This window comes from Peromyscus californicus, unplaced genomic scaffold (genome assembly GCF_007827085.1).
Source record: "Peromyscus californicus insignis strain IS unplaced genomic scaffold, ASM782708v3 Scaffold_12__1_contigs__length_115047231, whole genome shotgun sequence".
NCBI classification, from domain to species: Eukaryota; Metazoa; Chordata; class Mammalia; order Rodentia; family Cricetidae; genus Peromyscus; species Peromyscus californicus.
This window is the reverse complement of record NW_026294413.1, coordinates 110,215,731-110,242,230: the sequence shown is the minus strand read 5'-3', so window position 1 is coordinate 110,242,230 and position 26,500 is coordinate 110,215,731. Positions and strand designations below refer to the sequence as shown.

The 26,500-nt window shown below is 40.7% G+C and overlaps 1 protein-coding gene across 8 annotated transcripts; it reads left to right on the top strand.

Annotated features, from left to right (window-relative positions):
- Window positions 1-1,912: 1,912 nt before the first annotated feature.
- CUNH3orf14 (chromosome unknown C3orf14 homolog) lies at window positions 1,913-20,028 on the top strand. Of its 8 annotated transcripts, none has more exons than XM_052734127.1 (5): window positions 1,913-2,027; window positions 3,021-3,101; window positions 5,023-5,146; window positions 15,470-15,544; window positions 19,528-20,028. In XM_052734127.1, the coding sequence occupies exons 2-5, from the start codon at window positions 3,049-3,051 to the stop codon at window positions 19,657-19,659; spliced, it is 384 nt and encodes a 127-aa protein (XP_052590087.1). In that variant the 5' UTR covers window positions 1,913-2,027; window positions 3,021-3,048; the 3' UTR covers window positions 19,660-20,028. The 8 variants fall into 8 exon arrangements, with proteins under 8 accessions (XP_052590087.1, XP_052590086.1, XP_052590091.1 ...); XM_052734126.1 differs by having other exon boundaries at window positions 1,914-2,027; window positions 3,018-3,101; XM_052734129.1 differs by having other exon boundaries at window positions 1,924-2,038.
- The last annotated feature ends 6,472 nt before the right edge of the window (window positions 20,029-26,500 follow it).

Genomic DNA, 26,500 nt, shown 5'->3' with positions numbered 1-26,500 from the left:
TTTGTCATACTAGAGGAGCTATCATAACTGATCTTTAAAGAGGAAGCACTTTTATGGGTTGCTATATATGATTACAGTATATCTAGATAATCTTTATGTTTCTGTGATGAATTCCTGGTTACTGTTTTCCTAAAGATTGCAAGTTTTACAAACGAGCCCTTAGTTTAACAGTAAGGCAGACAATGACCCGAAAGGTGAGGCTTTGAGCAAAAAACTGTGGGTTTCTCCTAGTTGTGTTGTTATGCAAACTTCCGCAAAGCAGGGGGCATAAAGTTTGACAACATGTTCATAGATAGACCCTTTGTTCATGCGATCCAAAACCAATTTAAGAAAACATTGTTTATAAATCCTACAAAACAAACAAGAATGCATTGTAATCGTGCAAACGCTCTATTTTATTCATAGGTGAACCCAGAACACAGGGCCATTCAAGGGTCTATGTTTAAAGAGGGAAGGGCGTGGAGCAATTTACCAACTAAACAGATCTGCCAAGTAAAGACATGGTGCTTTGAAATCAGATGAAATTTCAGCAAGCAAAAGAATTCCATTCATTCAGTCAGAAAACACACAATAGTAAATCAAATACAGAAAATACACAATAGTAAATCAAAGAAAAAATACTTGTTCTTGGTGCTAGAGAGATGGCTCAGTAGTTATGAGTGCTGGCTGTTCTTCCAGAGGACCAGAGTTCCCATCACAACTTCCACACAGAATCTCTAGGGGATCTGAAGCTCTTTTCTGGCCTTTGAGGGCACCTATACATACTGCGGCATACCATCCCAACACACACACACCTACACATAACATAAGCAAAATTTAAAGGAAGTTTTGCAAAACACAAAATGCTATTTTGTTGTGGAGAAAAAATGTAGTTTGGGGAAGTGGGGAATCTCATACTGGGGGTGAAAGAATACCTTTGTTGAGGAAGTAGCATTGTAAGATATGAAGAGCCAGGCCTTTGGTCCCAGAACTAGAGGCAGAGGCAGGGACCTGTGATTTCAAGGATGATCCTGGTCTACATAGTGAGACCCTGTCTCAGAAAAACAAAACAAAAAGATATAAAAAGTGAAACTTCGGCCGGGCGGTGGTGGCGCACGCCTTTAATCCCAGCACTCGGGAGGCAGAGCCAGGCGGATCTCTGTGAGTTCGAGGCCAGCCTGGGCTACCAAGTGAGTTCCAGGAAAAGGCGCAAAGCTACACAGAGAAACCCTGTCTCGAAAAACCAAAAAAAAAAAAAAAAAAAAAAGTGAAACTTCCTCAGTGTGTAGGAAAGAGGCTTTCAAAACAAAGGAGACACAGAGCTCAAAAGGTCTAAAGCAGGGGCTAAATGTAATGCAGGTAACCTAGAAGGGAAAACAGGCTGAAATGTCTCACGTCCTCTTTACCCTTTACCAGCTGAGTAACCTTTAGGCCGGCTTGATTGCTCTTCCATGCCTTTCTATAAGCTGAGGGTAAACAGAGCTACTCTGTTATTTCAGAGAATAAAATGACGCTTAAGGGCCCACTTTCCCAGAGGCAGAGAGTGCCCTGGAGACTAAACAACACAAGGCTGTGAGCTTGCTACACCGTTCTATGTGGGACCTCAAAGCATCCTGAGGATGCTCTGCTCTGATGAACCGTTCCGACAGACCCCGACTTCTACACACACTGCTGGAACGTTCCAAGGTCCCAGGGAACCACCTGCACTCCCCGACGACTTTTAAACAGAGATCCCACTTTTTAAAAGCCTGAGCTATCACCAGATGGTCCTCCAGGTCCCCAAGGCCCCTCAGGCGGCCGTCCACAGTCCCAGCCTCACTGAGGAACAGAGACAAGCCCGCCTCGCATTCAGGACTCCGGCTGACGTCAGGAGCGTACAGTGCGCAAAGATGGCTGCCTGGCCACGCCCAGGTCCTGCGCAGGCGTAGTTCGCGGCGCGTTCCCGGAAGAGCTCGGAGGTGGGCGCCGTGTGGCCGCGGCCGCTGGCCCCCGAGGCCGGTGGGCCGAGCCGGAGGAGCTCTTAAGGGCCGAGCCCGGTGATGAGGAAGGTTCTCAAGAGGTTTCCGGGGAGAGAGGCGGGGCTGGGGGGCCGTGGCTTCGCTTCGAAAGGCAGACTTGCCCCTGTCGTGCGGCGAAGGAGCGGAGTTAGCAGGGGTTAGCAGGGCGCCAGGACGCTGCCTGGGGGGCTTCAGACCCCGCGGGGACCGAGGCGGGCGCGCTGCGGGCCGCCCGGGAGCGCTGCGGAAGGCAGTGTGCGGGCCGGGGCTCAGGCGTCCCGTCAGCGCACCGAGGCGGTGCAGGGAATGAGTGTCTCATTTCAGAAAGTTGAGGGAAGCCTCCTTCAAGGGACGTCGTCTTTGTGGTAGTTTTTCTCCTTTAGGTGGGGCACCGTTAGCTTTTGTGCTTTTCAGCCCCGCGCTTTCAGAGCACCTGTAGACCGCCATCTATACTAGTGCAAGGTGTCTAGCCAAGGTGTACGCGCCCCTGGTGTAAAGTGTGGCATAGAAGGGTTTTTCTGAATGAGAGTTCTGACCTGCTAGGAGACAGTGAAAGTACCACTTGAAAAACCACTTCCCTGGTTCGGAAGGGTGATGGTGAAACGGGCGGCCTTCCAGTGAAGGAAAGACCATGAGTTTCCAGTTGGTTCTCATACTTGGTTGCCGTTCTGTCACTGTGTCTGTGCACACGCATAAAGGACGGTATTCCTGTTTTGAAGTTTTAGATAGTCTTTTTTTCTGTCTGTTAAAATTACACTTAGTACCAACTGCTTGTTTAAATTCTGTTTAAGGTTAGAGCTTGGGTGGAGATACAAAATATCAGGTGTTGAGTTTACCTGACCCATAGTATTTTGAGTGAATCTGGTAAATGCAAAAAACAAAACACAAGATCATTAATACAAGTGGGTTTGAGTGCATTCTTTCACACTACACATGAAACTGTCAGTTTTCTCTTCTGAGAGAATCAGTGGGTTGTTGCAGTACTAAAATGATCAAATCGCATAGCTGAACACATGGGAAAAATAACTTTTTATTATTTAGCAGAAAACTTATAGCCCAGCTTTGATTAAAGATGACTTCCTTGTTCACTCAAGAAGTTCACCTTTCTAAAAGACATGAAGAAATGTAAGTTTTTGAAAAAGATGCTCCAAATATGGAGTGTGTGCTGGCTTTATTAGTGAAACATGCACAGGAAGACTTAAAAAATGTAAAAGTATCACTTTCTGACATGAGATTATATTGTAATTTCATTGTCTCTTAAGAATAAGATTAAAAGGCACAATTATGTTCTATACATCTGTACTTACTTTTAAAAAACTAATATCAAAATTCACTCTTCCTAAGCTTCACAATAGAAATTTTCTGGTGGCAGAGGTTCTTGAGACAGGATCTCATGTAATGCAGACTGGTCATGAACTGACATATAAACAAAACTGATTTTGAACCCCTGATCGTTCTCTTCTCAGTGCTTGGAGTGAGGGTAATCACCACCGTGCTTGGATCTTTTTTTTTTTTAACTAAAATTTTTTTTAAACTTTATTATTTAAAAATTTGTGTGTGCCGGGCAGTGGTGGCGCACGCCTTTAATCCCAGCACTCAGGAGGCAGAGCCAGGTGGATCTCTGTGAGTTCGAGGCCAGCCTAGTCTACAGATGAGCTCCAGGACAGGAACCAAAACTGCACGGAGAAACCCTGTCTCGAAAAACCAAAAAAAGAAAAAAAAAAAAATGTGTGTGTGTGTGGGGGGGGTGTGTGTGTGTGTGAATATACAAGGAGTCCTGAAGAGGGTGAGAGGGTATTAGAACTCCCAGAGCTAAGAGTTGCAGGCAGTTGTTTGCTGCTTGATGTGGGTGCTGAGAACTAAACTCAAGTCCTCTAGAAAAGCAAGAGCCCATAACTTCTGAGCCATCTTTCCAGCTCCAGGCGTGGCTTTCGATAGACTTGAAATCTCTTGTTCATGGAGCATGACCTGTACACTCACAGGCTTAGCATTCGCTTTAATGTTCTAATGTCATTTAATCATTTTTCACTTGGTCCAGCATATTGTATAGCTTGCCGTGATCTTATAGTTAATATTAATCTTCTTCATCTATCTGTGAGCTCTCAGATTTTCCTGTTGTTTAACTAATTACCAAGGCCTGCCCTTTGGTGTTCTAATACACTATTCTAATAAAAACAAAAATAAAACAAATGTTCATCAACCTCAGCTTTTAGTTCTACATTCACGATATCCCAAGATAGCCCTATAAAACAGTGTTCTTTGAGAACCTTCATGACTTATTCTTACTTTTCTGTATACCACTTATGTATTTTTAAGCATTGTACATAATTTCTCATCATTTAGGGGACCCAAAAACTTATAAAATGAACAAGAAACTTTTCAAGTGCATTATATATAATGAAGTTGTTAAATAATTTACTCATAACTTTACATCTTTTTTCAAACGTTGGTTTACCTTGTGAGCACGCACGCATGCATGCATGCATGCATACATACTGCCTCTCACTCATATATCAAACCATCATCTTTCTCTTGGAAAAAGAGATAAAAAATATTTTTATTGCTTCTTCAAACATATGGAAGTTTAGCACAATTCTAAATGTGTAACATGAGATTCAGGGGTACTGAAGTGTTAAGCAGAAGGTTTCCTACAGCAAGTTATAGCAATGTATATGTGTGGGGAGGTATATATAACTATGTGTACAAGGAGAGATGTATTACAGTTTGCATTTTCACCAAAAATTACATATCTTCAACACTCTAAAGTAATTTCAAAAGACCACAGAGGCTAAAAAAGAGAGGCATGTACTTATGGCATATAGGAAGTATATGTTAATGAAAATAAAAATAATTTTATCCAGATTGACTTAAGGCATAGCAAACTATTCTTCTCATTGTCTCATTAGTTGATAAAATAGTTGGCTTTCAATAATGGGTCATAGTTGAGGTGAAATGCAATTAAGAAAGAAATGTTATATACTGGTCGAACAATAAAATGTTTGCTTTTCAATTTTTTCCTCTATATATAATCTTAACTTTTTTTCAGAGTATCACAAAGATTAATGTTACTTCAGAAAAGGAAGAATAATTTTGGAGATCAAAACACAGAAAGGGCATGTCTTCTCCAAGCCACTGAAACTGCTTCAAAAAGGAACCTCAGTCTCTTGCAGGTAATTTCCATGACTTGGGTATAGATGTTTTCCCCTTTCCTAAGGTATTTACATGCGTCTTACGATTTTGATTCACATTTCTTTGTTTTTAGTAACAAGCAGAATTAATGAGCCAATGTCTTTTTCAAGCCTGTGTTATTGGGCAAATAGCATATGGATTCTTGGTTTTTAAAAATGAAAAAAATTGAAGTTTACATAAGCTAAATATTTTCTGTCAACCAAAAAATCAATGACGACAGGAAGAATATTAAGGTCACCTTTGTGCAAGCAGCAGCAGAAAGTGTATCCTTACATTTTTCGTACTCTTCCATTTCAAGGAAGGACCCCGAAGACCTTAAGCTGTGATGTGTTTAGATCCAACTCAAATACTAAACAGCATGAAAACATGAACCATTGATTTTGCCCAGCTAATTCACAGGAAACACACAGAATTCACTGTGTGAGAGCTCACTTCAGAGATGCCTTTGGATAGTTATGGAGAAGGTGGTCAAAGTGTATGATTGCGCAGGGCCTCACCATTTGGCCAATGTGCCCATTTGGAATAAAATCATATGTGTAACATTTTTGGCTGCTTGCTATACTGTGCTTCCAGAATTGTGTGGCTTCATCCATAATTAAAACCCTAGAGTTTGCTTCCATTCAAGCTTCCAAGAGATCCTATGACTAAAACATTTGGTAGTAAGACTATATTATTTAAGTTATAAAGCAGTGTTTTCAGTTTTTTATTGTTAAATATTTTCATCGATAGGCATGATACAGCTATCTTCTATCCTCACTACAGGATAAAGGGAGAGGAAAATTCAGTTATCTTCTCAGCTTCTGGCAGTTTGATCCACAGTAATTTAAGTCACAGCCATAGTGCTACCAAAGCATTCTATATTGCCATATGTCTTACTTGCCCAATGGTGTTAACAATATTTATTTTTAAATGGAAATATATAGGGTATTCTGGAATTTGCTGTGAAAAGTTAGAGAAACTAAATTGGAAGACTTGATTGCTACTACCTGTAGCAAGTGATGTGGTACTTGGTTTTCAAGTATTTTTCTTTTAATAAGCAAGCATCTGATGAATGCCTAGAGCTAAAGTAGAGATAACAAACTAAGAATAAATCAAGGTTTTTGCTTCAGGGAGGCTACAGATTAGATAATGTAAGAAGTCTATGAGTTCCTCATTGCAAATGACCGATACTTTATGTGATCAAATACTAAATTACGTGGAATAGAATGGAGACTGTGAAGATTAAGAGTAAAAATGTTCTTGAGATCTTACTTAATATAGAGATTTCCCCCACCTTTCCAAAAATATTTTGCATGAATTTATAATTTGGTATAATTTCTATGTTCTGAATATTAGACATAATTAATGGGACAGAACTAATGCAGAAATATTCATAGAGACTTCTGAGATGAAGTGTTTAATCATCATCAGGGTTTAAATAGTCAAGACATTCCACTGGATTCTTAAATAAAAAGAGTCAAGAGTAAGAATTGAATGACCCTATTGATGTTAGTGGGATTATGATATAACAAGCTTGAAAATTCACAGGACACAAAGTTGGGTATGTTCAGATGCTGTAATGGTTTGAATAAACAGTGCCCCCTAGAGGTCTCCAGTTTGTGGTGCTGTTTGGGGAGATTATGGACCGTTTAGGAGCTGTAGCATTGCTGGAGGAAGTATGTTACTGGGGGTGGACTTTTTGGTTTATAGCCTCACTTCAGTTTGCACTCTGCTTCCTGTGTGCAATTGATCTGTGATCTCTAAGTTCCCTGCTACAGTCACTTGCTGCCATGCCTTCCCTCCATGGTGGACTCTTACTCTCTGGAACCATAAGCCAAAATAAACTCTTTATTACGTTGCTTTTGTCATGGTATTTCATCTTAGCGACAGAAAAAGTAATTGATACAAGAACCAAAGAACATAAGGCATAATATATAATGGTAATGTCTTACTAGAAATGTCTAAGTTCAAGAAGACTACAGACTTACATAAGAAATAAACAGGAGCTGGCAAGATGACTCTGCATGTAAAGGCATTTGCCACCAAGCCTGATGACCTAAATTGGATTCCCAGGACCCACATGATAGAAGAGAACTGGTTAATACAAGTTGTCCTCTGACCTCCATATGTGTGCTGTGGTATGCACACACCCACACATATTCACACGCATGCATATGAGCACACACAGACATACAAATATTTAAGAAAGATTGATTTTCTACTTAGATGATTCAAGAATAGGGAAATAGGATGGAGAGAAAGCTCAGTGGTTAGGAGCACAGGCTGTTCTTCTAGAGGACCAGGTTCAATGCTCAGTACCCACATGGTGGCTCACAACCACCCCTAACTCCAGTTTCAGGGTATCTGACACCTCTTCTGACCCCAGTGAGTTCTTGAACACTCAGTCACACACATATACATCTAAAACTAATTTTTTCAGTGAATAGAGAAACTATTCTTGACTTTACTAGAGATAAGGAGAGAAGCTAAAATATAGTCATCAACCCAGTTTCCTTATATTTTTTATATTTTATATAAAACTCAGTTTTATATAAAGTTCAGTTTACATTTTATATATATTTATATAAAGTTCATATTTCTATCTTATAAAGTTCTATAGATTGGGTATATTAAGTACATTCTAAGTTGATTTTCAGATTGCGAGTCCATGGGTCTAATCCATCACAAGTTCAGGAACATCAGTGGATAAGGAAGGAAGGAAGTAGAAGTACACTGGCCCTCATGACCTAAAGATATGAGTTAGTATGCTGGGCTTTCCCTGACCGTCCGAGTGAACAGAAATGAAAAGGACAGAATGCCTGTCTTCAGAGTGCCCTACTCATTTATTGAGCAGTTGCTGTAGCACAGGCTTGGTGACTGCTGCTAGACATGATTTTGGTCCTGCCTTTGTTTTATACATTTAATTACATATGCATTTTTAAATCCTGTGTTGCTTTCATTTTTTAAAATTCCAAAGCAGTATTAATGTTATTAATATAGAAATCATTGTATAAAAGTAAGATAAATAGAATTTGATTACTGTAAAATATTGTGTTGAGAGATATTTTCTGGGGAGATGGGGTGCTAGAGAATAAACCCAAGCCATCATGGATGTTAAACACACACTATCAGAGAACTGCTTCCCATTTTCCAAGAGAGCTATTGTGTGTATAGGGGATGAGGTCTGGGAGAGTGGGGTTTATTAAACCCAGGATTTTTTACACATGCTAAGCAAGCATTCCACTGCTGAACTATATCTCCAGCCCTTATTTTACTTTTTATTTATATATGGGGGGGGGCATTCTTACAAAGATCAGAGGACAATTTGTGGGAGATTTTTCTCTGTCTACTGTGGGTTCTAGAGACTGACTCAGGCTGTCTGGCCCAGCCACAAGTGCTTTTTCCCACTGAGCCATCCACTGGCCTCCTTTTCATTTTGAAATAAGAGTCTGAGTTTCCTAGACTGCTCTTAAACTTACTCTGTTGCCTAGATAGGCGCAATAAGTGTGCAAAAAGTAATCCTCTTGCCTCAGTCTCTTGTGTAGCTGGGATTACAGACTATACCACTAGGCCCAGTTTATGGGAAAGACATTAAATGGCACGTATATTACATTAGATTCTTATTGAAAGGTTAAACATTCTTTTTAACATTAAATGTTTTTTAAAGGTTTAAAAAATAGACATGAACTCGACCTGCCCCCCCCCCCCTGCTTCCATTCAACTTTTCCATTATGCCCAAGCACTGCTCTAGAACTATAAAAACCACCAGTCTGGCCTAATTATTTAAAGAATAGTAAACCATAGTGTAACTGCCTTTGATATTTTGTCAAGAATAGGGTAGGTTACCTCTAGGGCAGGCACATTTGAGGTACCCACAGCTTACAGATGGTTCCTTTAAAATGTGTGTGGTAACAACGATACTAACACAAGCATGACCTCTCTTACTACCAATTATGTGACGTTCCTTAGGTCTTCTGACTGGTGTAACGAACATTAACCAGGAATCAGCCTCTTTTGAAAAGGATGATTGACCAGCATTTTATATTGTATGGGTGTAACCTTGAAAACACCGAATATTATAAATTGAACAAAACTAGTATATTAAAGATTTAAGAGTCAACAACATTCTTATATCTAGCTAGAAAATGCATAAAATCAGATTTATATTTGCAACAAAATTCTAAGCTACTTGGGCACTCTTTCCTGCTATTCATGATAGTATAAAGAGATTTATTACACTAAAATATAAGAGGAGACAATAACCTCATTCTTGCTGGAGAAGCTCATTATTTACCTACAGTCACTCATTACTAAGTTATTTATACATATATTTTGATCCCAACAAAATTTGCAGTGAATGTGATAACATTTCTGTAAAGTCATCTGGGGGAAAATAAACTAGTACAAGTAATCAATGTGAAAGCAAGTGAGACCAGCCAGAGGGAAGGAAGGGAACACAGGGAAGAGATGAATAAAGACAAAATATAGTGACATGTACGTGGGGAAATGCCCTAACAAAGTCCATTATTTTGTATGCTAACTTTAAAATTATTTTTTAAAAGCTGTATCAAACGCCAGAGAATTTTTTTAAAGGAAGCATAAGGAAACAACTAATCCATCAAATATTTGACAGCTTAATCAATGAACTACATGTGATGGAAGACAGTCCTGAGTCCAGTATCCGTCAACAAATGTCACTAAGACTTAGGAGACACAGGCTGAGTGACTTTCCTGACTAGTATTAAGTAGAATATCAGCCTTTAAAAACAAGCATGATTGGTGTGCATTTGGAGGAGAGGGAGGATTTTGTTAGTGTAAATCCTTCTGTATTATAAAATACACACCCTCCACACCTCCCACAAAACTCAGCCTTCCACAGAAAAACCATGCTGTGGTTATAGAAGTTCAAGCCCCAAGGACAACATAGGATAGGGAAGCATTACAATCAGGAATAGAGTGAGTGCCTCTACTGAGGGCAGCCTAGAAGCCATCACGGAGCAGGTGGCAATTAAGTAGGAACTTCAACAAACTGTCACCTGGATGGCCAATGATAAGTACTTTTAATGAAGACAAACGAAACAGCTGAGCCTAGTGAGCACCAGGCCCTAGAGTAAGTTAGTTTTTAGTATTTATAAAATATCGCAAACATTGCTTTCAAAAAGGTTTTTTTCCCACCAACCTTCAAAATTTGGTATGAATTTTTTACTTAAGTACATCATAACTCACAACTAGCACATTTTAAGCCCGGGTAAGTAGGTTGATGGCTATAGCAATAAGAGTGGAAATCTAGAAACCCTATCAAATTCGAGTTTGATGTTTGGGGCAAGAGTGCTTCAGTGTTCATGATCACTGACTAGAAGTATTCTAAAGGCTATATATAGCTCATGGGTATAATTTCAGCACTCAGAGGCACCAACAGGGGTTCCTACAAATTTCAAGCCAGTCTCATCAATGAAGAAGTGTAGGCTAGCCGAAGTAACACAGCAGTACTCTATCTTAAGAGAAAAAAATTCAAATTTGTGTTCTAGTTATTTTATTCCTTCTCATTTGACTTCTGATTTTTATTTATTTAAAGAGAATCTGCCCCACATCTTACCTAATTACATATAGTTAATGTAGGAAACAGTATAGTTAATACTTGATTCCTTTTGTGAATTTAGATGCTTTTGTTTTTCAGAGCTGGGAATCAAATCTAAGGCCTTGTTCATGTTAGGCAATCACTGAGCCACATTTCCCACCTTGTATTGTTATATTTTTTTAAGATTTGTTTTTAGTTATGTGCTAGTCACATGAGTGCAAGTGCTTGTGGAGGCCAGAAGGGGACATCTGATCCCCTGGATCTGGATTTATAGGCACTTGTGAGGTATCTGATTTGAGTGCTAGGAACCAACCCACCTGACCATCACTCCAGTGCCTGTACTTTGTTTTTAAAACAGGCCAGTTCCCCACCATTTCTCCAGGGTGACTCGTGAGACACTACTTTGCCTTTAATTTTCTGAGATTTGAAATGTTTTGTTTCTTTGTGACTTTTTATATTCAGATTATGCCATTCTTACCAAATGGAAGCCTCTCAAGTTAGCCGTGGATGCCTTAGCCAGATAGTAACAGTCTTCGATAGTTTCCTTTCTTTCTGACCTGATGAGTTCTTGCAGGCTTCTTGTATTTGCCATCCAGACTTGGAATTGGTCATTGCTTCAAGGAGCTTTGGCTCCTTTTGGCAGGAAATATATTTAGAGCTCTCAATCTGGGCACTGGGACTATTTATTGCAACTTCTTTGATTTTCCTTTTTAAGATAAGATACAACAAGAGTTCCTATCAGTAATTCCAATTCAGTCAAAGGATTGTAAGGTTTTTAACTTAAAACCATTGATTTTTGTGCCCCTAACTTTTCCCCCTTATACCAGAAACCTCAGTTCTGAACTAAGTGTGATGTCTCACATCTGTAATCCCAGTACTTGGGAGGCTGAAGCAGGACTGCTGTGAGTTTGAGGCAAGTCTGAGCCACAGAGTGAGACTTTGTTTAAAAAAACCCAAATGTTTGGTCCCGAGGAGCTCCCCATCAGCAGCATACCTGGTCTGTGGAGCATATGGTCCAGGACTTGCCAGCGGACATCTGAAACCATGGATAATGCCAAATCCTATCCATACTGTTCTCCCTTATAGTTACACACTTGCAGTGAGGCTTCATGTATAAGTAAGACACAGAAAGAATTAGCAGCACTAAAGTAGAATGGTTATAGTCTAATAAAGACTGGGTGGATACAGTCTCAGGATGCTGTATCGTACTTACCCTTCCTATGATGTAAAATTGTGCCTCTGTGATGACATGCAAGTGAGGCGTGTTACCCGGTGTTTGCCTACTACAAAAGGGTTACTTAGATACAAACTCCAAGATACTTCAAAGGCCGATCTAACAACCCAGACAACTGCAAGTGACCAGTGTAGCATATATACTGACAAAGAGATTGTGTACAGCCTAGGCAGAACAGAGTAGAAGTCATGAAATTTCATTATGCCACTCAGAATGATACCCAATTTAAAATTTACCAGGTGCTTGTTTCTGATGTACCTGTCCAACCGGGAGATTGATACCAAGGCCTCATCCATGCTAGCACTGTACTAGTAAGATGCACCCTTAGTCCCCAACTTTCAGTTTGTTATCTGCAGCCCACTATTAACCATGAAAAGTGAAACTGAATAGCAAAACCAAGGATGAGGACAACTACTTCCTTGACTCAGTCTTGTGATACAGACATCACTACTGGCACCATTATGACCACCAGAAATGCTTTTTAGTAAGATGCTTTTGATTCTAGAGCTTGTCCTACCAGGGAAGTTCAGTCACTACTATGTTCAAAGACCAGCAAATGGTTTTACCACCAATACAGTACATCTTTTTCACTTGGCTGCCAACTTCTGATGCTTGCTTTTTCATATTATGTAACTGCTCAAACTTTAAAGAGTCTGGGGATAGATCTTTAAAACAGAGTAACAATTTACAGGCAACTAAATCTAGCCTGCTTTTGCTTTCCCCTTTGCCTTTTTCTTTTTAAGTTTCTGAGTTTCCTCAGGAAACTTTGACATCATGGTTATTTATTCATTGACTATTTAAGTGCACATAAAAGTTTTATGTGACTATATATATATATATATATATATATATATATATATAAAACTCTGGCCATGTATACAGCTGTCAAAGAGGAGGCTTCATATGGAAATTTCAGGATATAACTTGTTACAGAATGTGCTAATCAAATTGGGGTCTTTTTGTTGCATTTGTTTTACTGCAGTCCAGCAAAGGAAAGGCACACTTCATCTTGTTTACTGGGTATCAACTGTTTTTGAGTCTAAGGTATATGAGGATAAATTTCAAGTGGTTATTTAACCAACAGATCAATCCTAGGACAGTGACAAAATAAAACAAAATATTCTCTTGGCAGGAGTCGAAGCAAGTACTTGGTGAGCACTTGAATGAATAAATCAGTAATAAGGCCATGACACCAGGAATGAAGTGGAGACAATGAAAGGAATCCTGAAGGAACATTCTAGAGAGCTTTGTGATCCTGCTAGCAAGGAGTAAGGGAGCATGAAGATAGAGGGTGCACCAGGTGTACCACTCAGCCCACTCCACACGTGGCTTTACCCAGTAGAGAAGTGAGTGGTGGGGTAGAAGTCTAGCCCTCCTCTACAGGAGTGGTTGAAGCTGTGTAAGAGGCAGTCACAAAGAAGGACAAAGTAAGCATGGGAAGCAAGATGTCATGCATCTTAAGAAAGCCTACACCAAGACAGCCAAAGAGAAAAACGAGAGGTCAGCAGATCCTAAGAGCCTCAAGCCGTTCGTGCTAAGGAAGCTTGAGTGATGTGGTGTGGGGTAAATACTACCAGGATCTGCCTCTGCTGCTGTCTGCTCTCCTGTTTGCATATCTACCTCTCTGTGAGAGACACTCAGTGTCCCTATTTTCTGTCTTCAAGAAAAGTCTTGATAATATCAGAGCTAAGTGTCACACAGATCTGCCAGTGACAGGAACAGTGGACCTGTTCTTGGAGTCCTGGCAGAACCGGAGGAATGGTTATTTTGTGTTTTCTTTACTAACAATAAAATATAACTTTCACAAACCTTGTAAAATCTCAGTAAATATCAGAGAAGAGTCAGACTTCTATACTGTCATGGCATCAGTGTGTATCTTTAGCATGCGTCTTAGCGGTAAACTTCTGGTAAGGGATAGACATGCTAACATCAGCTTTTATATCCCTAAATTGTGTGTTTTTTCCTTCAAATCACCTTCCCCTAGACAGCAGGTGCATTAATGGTTGTGCAACTTTGGGGAGTCCCTTTAGGGAATTTCCTGTTTTTCTTTTTACATTTCACACCCATTCCTTGCTCCCGCCGCCGCCGCTACCATCTGCTCTCTTTCTTCTCCTGTTCAGCATTGGCTTCTTCACACCCCACTCCCACGCCCTCTTCCATTTCTCTCCGTCTGTCCAACAACCCTCTACTTAGATTGCTCTGATGCGTGTACATGGATCAAGAGAACTTTTTGCTAGCAAGCAAAGGAGACACAGAATGTGCTAAGCCTTTCACCCAGACCTCTTTGAACTTAACATAGTAAGCGTGCTCTAGACAGCAGCGGTGCTGGTGTGGGGAGCATTAACCAGACTCAAATGTTTCTGTAACAACATGCAGAGCCCTACATTTCTGTGCACGTGTTTAAGGTGTGTAGGGAAGAAAAATTATACCAGGTTAAGCTTAATCGCCTTGCTGTCTTTACAACTATAGAAGAAAATATACTCATCTTGAAATTAAACTACAAATTTAAGTGTGGTTCTTGAATGCCATTCTCTGAGCTATGCAATGGCACTTCCCATTGGCAAAGCCATCCACTAAGTGATATCTGGCAGTGACTCTTCCCATGTACATTAGCATTAAAATCCAATCCTAAAGACCTTTAGGTGTTCACAGCCTGAGGGCTATACATGGTCAAGGAAGGCTATGATACAGCCCAACACAGAATTGCAAACTTTTAAACCATCATGAGATGAGAGTGGGGTAATTACGTAGTTCTCAACATGGACTTTGTAGGTGATAATATTGTTTCAAAATATGAAAAGGTTAGACGTGTAGTAACATATTTAAAAAACCCTGTTACAAAGTAGTAGCTTTAACTATGTGTAATATTTCCATGGTATAACATTCTAAACTAGAATATTGATAAAATATGTGCCATTAATATGCTAGCCACATCCTCTGCAGAGATCAAATGCTTCACTGCATAGTGTGACTCTGAGTATCTAGTTTTGTGTTTCAGTGTGTCATTATTTTATCACTTTGCCTGTTTTCAGGTGATCTTAAAGCTAATGCCATTTATGCCTTGAAAATTTTTTGCTGTGCTGATTTTTGTGTCAGGGTCTCCTTATCTAATGCAGATTGGCCTTGAACTTAGCCCTCCTACCATGGCCTCCCACATTCTGGGGTTCTGGGCATGCTTCACCACACCCCACTCTGAGTGGTTTTTAAAGGAAGTATGGTTTTTTTTTCTTCCACAAAGTAATTACTGGTGTTTACTAATTATTCAGAGTAAAAAGGTAGGACACAAAAGTACCACCAGTACTCCTGTGTTAAATAAGATAGCCTGCACTCTTAGTGGAAGTGGGTTAATTGATCTGTAATCCAGTCTCCTACTTATGTGTCCCTCCACCACCATATGAACTCACTGTGTATCCAGAGAAGGGCTGTGGTGAGAGATTTGAGGTACAGACACTGGGGTACCATTTCTGTTGCACACAAACACACTTCAGTTTTAAATGCTGGTGTCTATTGTAGGACATAGAAGCTGCAGAGAAGTCTTTACAGGCCAGGCTTAAGCCACGCCCACAACCTGCAGTGTGTTCCCTTGAGGTAAGACCCTGAGTTAACTGTAACAAAAGTGACAACTGTAAGTTCCCTGCAAGTTAAACAAGGCCTACACAGCTGTATTGCCTAGGTTTACTTTGTCAGTAAAATAAGCAAGAAGGGTTAATATTTTTATGTTCACAGTACAATGTTTTATATACAGCTGGTAATTAATGCATATCTTGATGAAAATAATTTAATCTACACCCAGTTTTGTGTGTATGTGATGCAGTACATGTACATATGCAAGTGCACATGCATGCATACATGTTGTGGTACATAGGTGGAGATCAGAAGACTACCTTCAAGAGCCGTTTGTCTCCACCATGTGGATTCTGGGGATCAAACTCAGGTCATCAGGCTCAGTGGTATGTGTATTAACTCACTAAGCCATCTAGTTCTCTAATGGAATAATGTTTTTAATACTTGAAATATTCATTCATGTACACAGATCTATCTCTATCCCCTTACCTATCCCCCCCCATACACACACTTTTTAAAACAATTAAGTCCAGTTAGAGCTGCCCTTGTGTGCATGGATGTAAGGAATTCCCTGGAGCCTCCCTCCCCCAGCAACTGTCCACTACCAATAGCTCTTCAGTATGCCAGGGGGCCAGGAGATCATCTACCTCATGTGTGCCAAGATTTTGGCTGGCTTGATCTTGTGCAGGTAAGCACAGCAGCTATGAGTTCATGACTAGGACAGTCATGTCACGTCCACAGGACAGCATTTCACAACACTCATTGCCATCCCCAGACTTCTACGTTCTTTCTGCCTCCTTTTCTAATGGAATTGCCCTGCAGACTTAGTGTCACTACTAGAAGGCTTGAGTTTTTAAATACAAATTGGATAGCTTCCTATGAGTTATTGGTCAAGAAGCCTGTAAGGTCTCCAAGACAACAAAGCCTATTGCTATTGCCATCATACTTGGTTACCTGCCATAAATGCATGGGAAAACTCTACTGCTGAAGCCACCATACACTTGGCTTCCAGATAAAGAGAAGTGAATTTCAAACCACAGGAAACTTCCTGTGTCAGAAGGTGCTATGCAGGCTGCTGGGAGAGAAAAGACATCAATGGTCTTACCAAATGTTGAACCTTACATGCATTAATACCAGTCGGCCAGGCAAGATGTGCCTACTGCTATAATAGTGTCATAACTGTTATGGGGTGGGTAACTACTTTCTGATAGGATCTGAGACCACCTGCTCCACAGGATGGAATTTCTTGCCTAATACTGAAATCCTAGTCAAAAGTCCATGACTATGGAGGTCGTAGGCCCTAGAGCATTGTTATTTTACCAAATGGGCATGCTGTCAAATTGCCTTCCACATAGTTATGCATGTGCCCATAGACCTTGGCTGCTGTCAACCTTGGTCAGAGAAACTTCTTTCTGCAGTGGGCAGCAGTCTGTGCAAGTGCAGAACTGGTCAGAGTGCTGAGAATGAGACTAGGTGCTCATCCCTAACCGGGACATCAGTGTTAACCAGGGCTCAGGCAACAGAATGGAGATCGTACACAACGTCTTGTCTTCTCCCTCCTGTCACATTGAAGCAATGTCCTGTTGAATATGCTGTGACTCCTGAGTGACAGCATGCCCAACCAAGGAGTGCTTGTTGGAAATATAAGGAGTCCCTTGACTATAACAAGAATCTTAAAAGATCTTATTCATAAAAACAAACCTGGAGCCAGGTATTGCGGTGAACAATGAAAGATCAGAGAAACCGAACCAGCCACAGCTAACCTCACCTTGCCGATTCCTCAGCTGATCTCATTTCCTTAAACTAGAAGCCTCTGTGTCCTCATCCAGATGGATCTCAGCTGAACTGCTGCTCAAAAACCTAAAAGCTTAACCAGACCTAGTTCCTGGTTTTCACACCTTATATACCTTTCTGCTTCCTGCCATCACTTTCTGGGATTAAAGGTGTGTGTCATCATGCCTGGCTGTTTCCAGTGTGGCCTTGAACTCACAGAGTTCCAGATGGATCCCTGCCTTTGGAATGCTAGGATTAAAGGCGTGTGTGCCACCATTTTCTGGCCTCTCTATCTAGTGGCTGTTCTGTTCTCTGATCCCAGATAAGTTTATTAAGTGTTACAATATATTGGGGAACACAATATCACCATACTTGACTCAGATGTGGCCAAAGCCTTTCAGATTCATATTATCAGTACACCCAGTGGAAGGCTGAGGCAGGAGACTGTTGAGTCTACATAGTGAGAGAAGATTAAAAAGAAAGAGGAAATAAATGTCTATCACCATGCTTACCACACAATGCAAACAGTTTTATTAGCTCAGTTTTCAGAAGCAGACTGGGGAGATGGTTGGCAAAAGGGAGCCACACTTAGTCTGTGGATGTTTGTGCTGGGTGGGAATTCACTACATATAGAATAGTTTCATTTTCTACTTCTAATGAGCTTTCTCAGATGTCATTTTCCTTTTTGCCCAACTGGGGATAAGAATAGACTCAAAAGTAGAGGCTGAGAATCTGCCCCTCAATTTTCTGTGTCATTTAGGGTAACAGGAAAAAGCAGTGATCGAGTGCAGAAAAAACTGGCACAAAGTTGTGCATTGGGTATGCCCTCCTTTGTTGAATTCACCAATGCCTTATTTGAGCACATACAGGGCCCACACAATAGTGGTTAATTCAGCCGTGAATGGCACAGAAGCCCCCAGTCTCTGGCCTTGGATGGTGTTCGGAGCTATACTGGCACAGCAGGGTAACCTTTATCTTACGTATGTCAGGCTGTTTCTCAGACCACATGCACAGATGTACAGATATTTCGAGTCTCTCACATCATCTTCAAACAGTAGAACCATTGTATGTGTTCCTAGTGCTATCTGACTCGGTGCAGAATTACCCCAGAAACTGATGGTGTTGATCCAATAGAAAATGCCATCCATCCTCTGATGCAAACTTTGGCCTCCTTGGCAGTCACTCCAAGCTCATCAAAGCTCCTCCACCATGTAGCAGTACTACTTGGATTTCTATAGCCTGTAGATCACAACTGTCAGACATATACAGCATCTCAACTTGCAAGTTATTGCCATCAAAATGGGTCCACTTCGTTAGTTATTTTATCATAAAAGTCTGAAGAGCTGGAGAAATGGCTTAGCAGGTAGGAGCACGTGCTGCATAAGCATGAGGACCTGAGTTTGGATCCCAGCACCCACCTAAAAAGGAGGTGTGGCCCTGCATGCCTGAAACCCCAGCACTGTGGGAATGAGATACAGGAGGATCACCACTGGGTTTGCTGGCTGCCAGACTCAGTCCAGGATCAGAGAGGCACTGTCTCAAAGGAATAAGACAGAGAGTGATAGAGGGGGGTTCCCAATATCCTTGTTTCCATGGGCATGTGTGCACACTCGTGTGCACATACACCACATTTGTACACAGACACAAATTTAAGAAAAATGAAAATGTGTCACGTCAAATATTCTTTTAAAAGATGTGTGGATACGTAACATCCATGCACCTGAGGAGCTGACTTACAAGCTCTCTATATTTTAGCTACATTCCTGTTCTTGGGTGAGGCCAGGTCATATCATCTCCTGTTAATTCCAAGGAACTTGTTCATGTATAATCTTTTATGGTCCTTTTCATATGGACAATCCAGGTTTGGAATCTAGAATAGTAAACAAAATATTTAATAACAGGTACCATAAATGACATTACTGTTAATAATCACAAAACTGGCCACAAGAGGGCGTGTAAAATCACAATAAAATTGAAAACCTTAATTCTGCCAGGCTCTGGTTTGCTGAAAAATTTGAAAATTAACACTAGTAAGTAGCCAGGTTTTTTTTTTTCCTAAAATTAACATAAAATGTTCCGTAGAGGAAATGTACTCTACATATATGTATGTGAGAGTGTGTACATGTGTGCACACACACACACTTAAGATAATAAAATATTTAGATTATTATGAAGAGCTGAGTTGAACTTCTTGCTATGCTATCTTACTTCGTTTTTGTTTTTTGTTTTTCCAGACTCGTTACTGGGCATCAGTAGAAGAACATGTCCCCAAATGGGAACAGTTCCTTTTAGGCAGAGCACCATATCCGATTGGTGGCGAAAATGAAAATGAGGCAGGAAACACCGTTCAAAATGAGATGAAGTGATAACTCGTTCATATGTTACTCAGAAAACAAAAACAAAATCCAAAAACAATTGTTTGATAAAACTCTGTAAGTCGTGGCAGGAACTTGAGGGAGTAATGTGCTTTGTTTGTCTCATTATTGTCAGTCTGAGAGCCACTGACAGGTCTCAGGTTAGACCACTGCAGGGTCGGTCTGAGAGCCACTGACAGGTCTCAGGTTAGACCACTGCAAGGTCGGTCTGAGAGCCACTGACAGGTCTCGGGTTAGACTACTGCAAGGTCGTAGATTTGCAATGAAAGGGTTAAAAGCTAATGCTAAGACAGAATGTTTGTTAAAGATGGTATTAAAGCAGTGCTGTGTGTGTTAAACATTCAGCCTCATTACACCCTGTCTAGTCTTCCATTATTCACCATGAGAACAGGAACAGAGGCTTGCTTAGCCGCCCTTGTCGAACACTAGTTAGGGGAAAGTGGATCCCCAGGACTGGGTGCCTCAGACAGGCTTCGCTGAGATTCTGACTAAAGGACTCAGTATGTAGCCAGTTTCAGGAAGGCTTGGTATGGTTTTGAAAAAGACCCATGAGAGCTGGAAGTAGCTACTGCATTCTGACTGACTTGAAGACTCCCAACCTTGTGAAAACAGCCTCGCCCTCGGTGTTATCTTCCCACTTGCCCTCCCCTCTCCTCTCCTCTCTAAAACTTTAAAGAAATATACTCAGGAAGCTGTGAGTCCCAGCCCTCAACACAACCGCTCCTCAGTTCACCACCGCTGGATGAGCACTGGAAGGAAAAACAAAGCCGGTATTTTAACTGTGGAGGCAGCTTCTGGAGGTGGTCTGCACTGCATTGCAGTGAACTGTTCTGAATTGCAAACTCATGGTTTTGTCTCAGTGTGTAAAAGATTCTTCTTTCTGGTATTTTGTGTTGTCTTTAAGACCAAGTTTCACTTTATAGCCCAAGCTGGTCTCAAAGTCACAGCAATCCTCCTGCTTCAGCTTCTGAGCACTGGGATTACAGGTATGAGCACCTACACGCAGGTCATTTGTAGTTTTAAAAACTCACATAAGCCTCACTACAACAAAAAAACTAGTAACACGTCCAGTGTGCAACACGTCCCCGTTCACTGCCATCTTGGAAATGTCCTGGTGAGTGGGTGTTGGTGTGGGTAACAATAACATTGTTTTCATAATATGCGCTGGCAGATTAGCACACTTCTCCGCAGTGTTAACAGTTGTAATTAAGGAATAAGCAGCACAGGGTGTCAGTCCGATGACAATTTCATCTATAGTGTCACAATACAAAATGTCACAAAATATTAGAACTGTTACAGAGCTATAAAAAGTACCAGCTGAGAGCTGAAGGCATCTTTAAGAGAAGAGACAGAGAAGGAGGAAATGGGAAGGCTGACTTAGCGGCCAGACAATTTTATACATTCTCAAGACTGTCATGAAAACAAATTGATAATTTTTTCTGTTACATTGCAGTTTGGGCTCCAGCCATCCAGTTGATTTAGCAGGAAAATGCAGGTTTCTTAGCAGCTCCAAATTGGTAAACAGATTTAGATGTAGGACGGAACATGAGGAAGGTTTTTTTTTTTAACATCCAGTCTCCCAGCATATGCACATAAGAAGGTGAACGAAGCAACGTGAAACTTATTTCTCTTTAGTCAAGTAAAAAAAGGCTAAACATTTGTTAGCTAGTAAAATATTGTGTCAAGTAAGTAGGAACATTCCAAAATTAAACAGTGGTTGATATGTTACCGTCCTCAAATATTTGAGCGTACACTTCCTTTGAGATCTGTAAATTAAATCACCAGTAGGTTGAATTAAAATACAAAATGAGTGGCAGCATAGCCCTCTCAGAAGACTGTTTTGTTTCTCCCTACTTTGACTGACTGGCTAGTTTGGTTTGGGTATTTTTTAAAGATAATCTAATAAACCTCACACAGTTTAGGGCGAAGAGAGGAGTTCTAAAGCTGCAGCCGAACCATTTCCCCGTTTTGGTTAATACTTCCCGAATTCCCACAGAGGACTTTGTCCTTGGCCCTTGCAGAGCCACCCACCCCACCCTGCCTTGGAGGCTGTAGCAGATTGTAGCACATGGTGTCTGTTAAAAAATAAAAATCCCATGGACTCTGGATATCCCATTCAAGGGCTTTATATTTCTAATGGCAAATTAGCTTAACACAGGAGTTTCCCAACATCACTTAATGGGAGGAGGGAAGAGATGCTACATACGAAGTTTCTTCTTCTACAACTAGGAACTGTTATAAGGAAAGAGGAGACATCTACTCATACCTTCCTCCTACAGAACAATGGTTTTTAGATTATTATTATTTTTTTAGTTAAGTGGGGGGGGGGGCATTGTGCAGGTGCCAAGTAGGTCAGATTGGACTCCTTACCCCTTGGAGCTAGAGTTACAAGCAGTTGTGAACTGCCCCTTGTGGGTGCCAGGAATAGAACTCTGGCCCTTTGCAAAAGCAGTAGGCCCCTGAACTGCTAAGCCATGTCTCAACCAACCAAATCAATATCCCAATCAGAACAGAATTCTCCATGAACATAACAGAATGAATTGGGTTTTTTGTTGTTGGTTTTTGTTTGTTTGTTTTTAGAATAATAGTGTTTGAAGGGAAACTGTTGGTTTATTTATTTTTTTCTTTTAAAGATCAAAGATTTTCCCCCCAAAGTCTTTCTAGGCTTGTTTGAAGCATAAATATTCAAAGCTCACTTTCTGCTGGAACATTTCTGGTTATGAAATTGTCAAACTATAAAATGCTAAAATCAGAAGGAACTGTAGTTTTTCCTCATACTTAAAAAATGGGGTTGGAGAGATGGCTCAGCAGTTAAGAGCACTTGTTGCTCTTGCAGAGGAGCTGTATTTGGTTCCCAGCACCTACATAGTGGCTCACTAGTATCCATGACTCCAGGTTCAGAGAACCCCATGCCCTCTTCTGACCTCCATAGGCTCCAGCCATGAACGTGGTGCACATACACATGTGTAGGCAAAACACCCATACATAAAATAAATCTGAAAGGAAACTCATGAATTATAGATACTAAGGAAAAAGCCTTCTGCTCTGGAGCTAGACATGGGGTCCTCTCTAAAGAGAGCCGTGGATGGAGGCAGAGTCTTGGGGAAACAGGTATGCCTCTGCTGTGGACAGGGGTGCCTTAACTTCTCAGCTTATGGAGAAGCTTGACTTTGTTTCCAATCTTGGCCTCTGCCTCATTCTTCTGACCCATTAGAATAAATAAAGTGAGCATGGGGGCATATTTATGTTTGAAAAAATTTCAACTTCTATTTTATCACTTATCGTGTGACTGGAGCTGTGTGTGTATAAAGTTACCAACTTGAGAAGTAAGGACAGACTTGAAAATCTGTGTGACACACATTCCGATACATAAAACTTAACATAGAAGACCATGAAGCTGGCTCCTTTACAAAACGGATTCTTCACTTTCCTTCCCTGCTATATTAATTTACTCCAAGCCGATTCATAGCATTTTGTCTATTTAAAGAAGTCTTTTACTTAAAACCAAGTTTTCAGCTCACCCTGCCGATTTCTCCTACTTTTCAAGAATTGCTCAAAGTGTATTGTACTTCTCCTTCAATTGTGGTACTGAGATAGCTTTAAGAGTTGCAGACCAAATCTACCCTTCCGAGTGGATAATAACCAGGGGATCAGTGCCAACAAGAATTGAAGAGACCAGGGAAACAGGAGAGGAGAGATGCTTTTTGAGAAAGCTTTAGGCTGGAAGGAGAGGGCTCCACCCTACCTCTCTGTGTGGTGTTTGTTTCCCTTATAGGTTAGAAGTTAATTTGTCTGCATAGGAAATCTAATTCCTCGTTGCTAATAAAGTTTTTTTTTGAGACATGTGCAGAGGTGTCAACCTTTGGCAATTCCGGAGAGGACTGATGTGGGGATTTGACAGCTGTCTTTGTGAGCGCCCTCTCTAATGGAACTGAGGTTATATCCTTACCAAAATCCAAGACAAGGAAAGCAGCTCCCACGAAGCCAGAGGCCTAGAATATTTCCGGACATCATCTATCCATAGAGTTGAGTTTCCTGCTTCCTCTTAAGTTACAGTGATGAGAGGCTCTTGCAATTCTAGAAACTCAAATTTGTCTATCAGACAAAGGCAGAGATAGAGACTCTGTGAAAGTATTAATAGCATGTAGCTTAACTGCAGTGAGAACTGGTACTGAGAGAAAACCCTAAAATACACTTATCTTAGGAAGCAGCAGCTTATGGCTTCCATCTTCTGAAGACCGATTGTTTAACCTCGACTCACAGGTTCCCCGTGCTCGTCACTGCTCCTCCTTTAATCCTGGGTTTCAGTGTAGGAAATTGTTTGATATTTCACACAACACAACTTTAGGAAAAATACAGCCAAATGGGAAGTTAAAAAAGATTCCATTTATGTCTTTTGTTCAGCATCTCTCTAGTTTATCTTATCCCCCAATACTCTGTAATTATTTTTTATACCTGATTCCAAATACTTAAAAAGTCTGTAACACATTTTGTACTGGACTGCTCTATCACCGGCAAACAATCACAAAAATGCTCAAAAGAAACCAGACCTTGAGCCCTTTGAAATGCTAACTTCATTTGTAACAACCAAATACACATAAGCGAGGTTCATGCCTTCTAGAGTTAAGTACAGGCAGGTATTGTCCAACAAGGTTTCGGTGGATAATGGACCACATCCATGATGGCAGTCCCTTATACATCACATGTTTAATGCTCCTCATTGCCTCATTTGCTCATGGACCAGATTAATCCCATATTCATCATGGCCATAGGCTACCCTACACATGTACCATATAGCCTAGAGGGTAGGAGGCCAAACCATTTAGGTTTATGCAGGCACACTCCATGATCCTCACGCAACTAAAACAGTCTAACACAGCACCATCACCGAGCAACGTGTGACTGTTTAAGCAATCCTGCTTTTAAAAAAGGCTGATACTGCCTAACTGGTGTGTGGTGGCGCACACCTTTAATCCCAGCACTTGGGAGGCAGAGCCAGGTGGATCTCCGTGAATTCGAGGCCAGCCTGGGCTACAGAGTGAGTTCCAGGAAAGGTGCCAAGCTACACAGAGAAACCCTGTCTCCAAAAAAAAAAAAAAAAAAAGCTGATATTGTAAATATGCCTAAAAACTCCTTTAAAATCTCTTTTCCCAAGACTGCCACCAGCACCTCCTTGGTGAGCTGAGTTACAGCCACAGTGTCCAGGATAGCTTTCTATATTGCTGAGGATTCTAAACTCAGCTCTATCCAGTATCCCAGCACCTGCTCATGCATGGATCCTGAGCACTGGAAATAAGTCTCATGCATTTGACTTTCAACTATTACTTTAAGAATTGTTAGTGCAAATTAGGTACTTTTTCAACTAAATCTTAGGAAACTACTACTAATGAAAAGTTGGCTTTTGATGGACATCTGCTACCAGTGTAAGATACATACTGGATTTCAAAAGCTATATAAACATGATAATATACTGGTTAATTTTTTATTGAATGCGTATTGAAATATTTCTAATGGAACAAATTACCAAAATAGTTTTACCTTAAAAACCGTATTATCAAGTATCTACTAGAAAATTCAAATTTTTACCTGTGACTCACATATCTCACTGAACACCATTAAACTAGACATTTCCTAAGTGCTTTTGCAATTCTGAGTCAATGTCTTTGTAGTTACTTAACCACTTTATTATGTAATTATAAAGCCAATAATTGATAAACTTGTGGAGGGAAACTGGATAAATACTTGAGATTTTCAAACTTCACTTCCAAAGAATGGTATTTTATTTTTGTTTGGTTTGATTTTTTGAGAGGAATCTCATGTATTCCATGCTGACTTTCAACTTGCTAGGTAGCCAAGGATGACCTTGAACTTCCTGTTCTTGTCTGTGCATCTCCTGAGTGCTGAGATTACAGGCATGCACCACAACACCCAGTTTATGTGGTGCTAATGATCAAGCCTAGAGCTTTGTGCACCCTAGGCAAGTACTCTACTGAGTGACATCCCCAGCCGGTTAAATAGTAGGTGTTTCTAAGAACTGTGCCTTTAGAGTTACAGTCAGACCTGTGCTCCTTTTTAGAATCTCAAGTCCAAGCTTGATGCCTAGAAGATGTCACGCACTGAATGAATAGTGAGAAGATTTACAATCCAAGCAGTCTCTTATTTTAAGACAGAGTCTTACCATGCAATTTTAGATGTCCCAGAACAAGTGACCATCCTCCTGCTTCTGCCTCTCAAGTGCTAGGAAAACAGGCATGTACTACCATGCCCCTCCTGACATTTGATAAGAACATTCATTAAAGATGACACAGCAGGAGACTATAGCCATATAAAATAATTAGGCCTGTGTCTAATACACACAAGATAAAAAGAAGCTGGGTAGTAAGATCGTAGGTTTGCTTTTTCTCAACCTTGAAAACCTCTCAATGTAATGCTAGTGCTTGCTGGCAGCAAAGCAGCTTCTACAGGAAATGCACACTGTGGGTATTAGATTTTTTGTCATTTTCTGTGATACTAGAGATTAAACCTAGGGTCTCACACATGCTGGGCAAGTGCTCTACTGCTGAGTCCTAGATAAAATTATCATATTATTGATGGCAATATGAAAGCAGTGTGACATTAAGTGACTGTGGAAGTCACACCAATGATTCCCTTCCTATACCTGAGAACTCAGGGTTCTTCGTTTTCCTTATCTCCTGCTCCCACCACCTCACAAACAGGTGCTCCAGAGCAACCAGGGAGAAGCAATTACCACTTAAGACAGGTTGAAAGGGAACACAGCTTTCACAAAGACCTTTACATGAACCAGTGAAAAGAATCAATACCTTCTCTCTTC

Coding starts and splice junctions, on each gene's coding strand:
- CUNH3orf14 (XM_052734127.1), top strand. CDS start 3,049: ATGACTTCCTTGTTCACTCAAGAAGTTCACCTTTCTAAAAGACATGAA. Junction 3,102..5,022: donor TCTAAAAGACATGAAGAAAT/GTAAGTTTTTGA, acceptor ACTTTTTTTCAG/AGTATCACAAAGATTAATGT. Junction 5,147..15,469: donor GGAACCTCAGTCTCTTGCAG/GTAATTTCCATG, acceptor TGTCTATTGTAG/GACATAGAAGCTGCAGAGAA.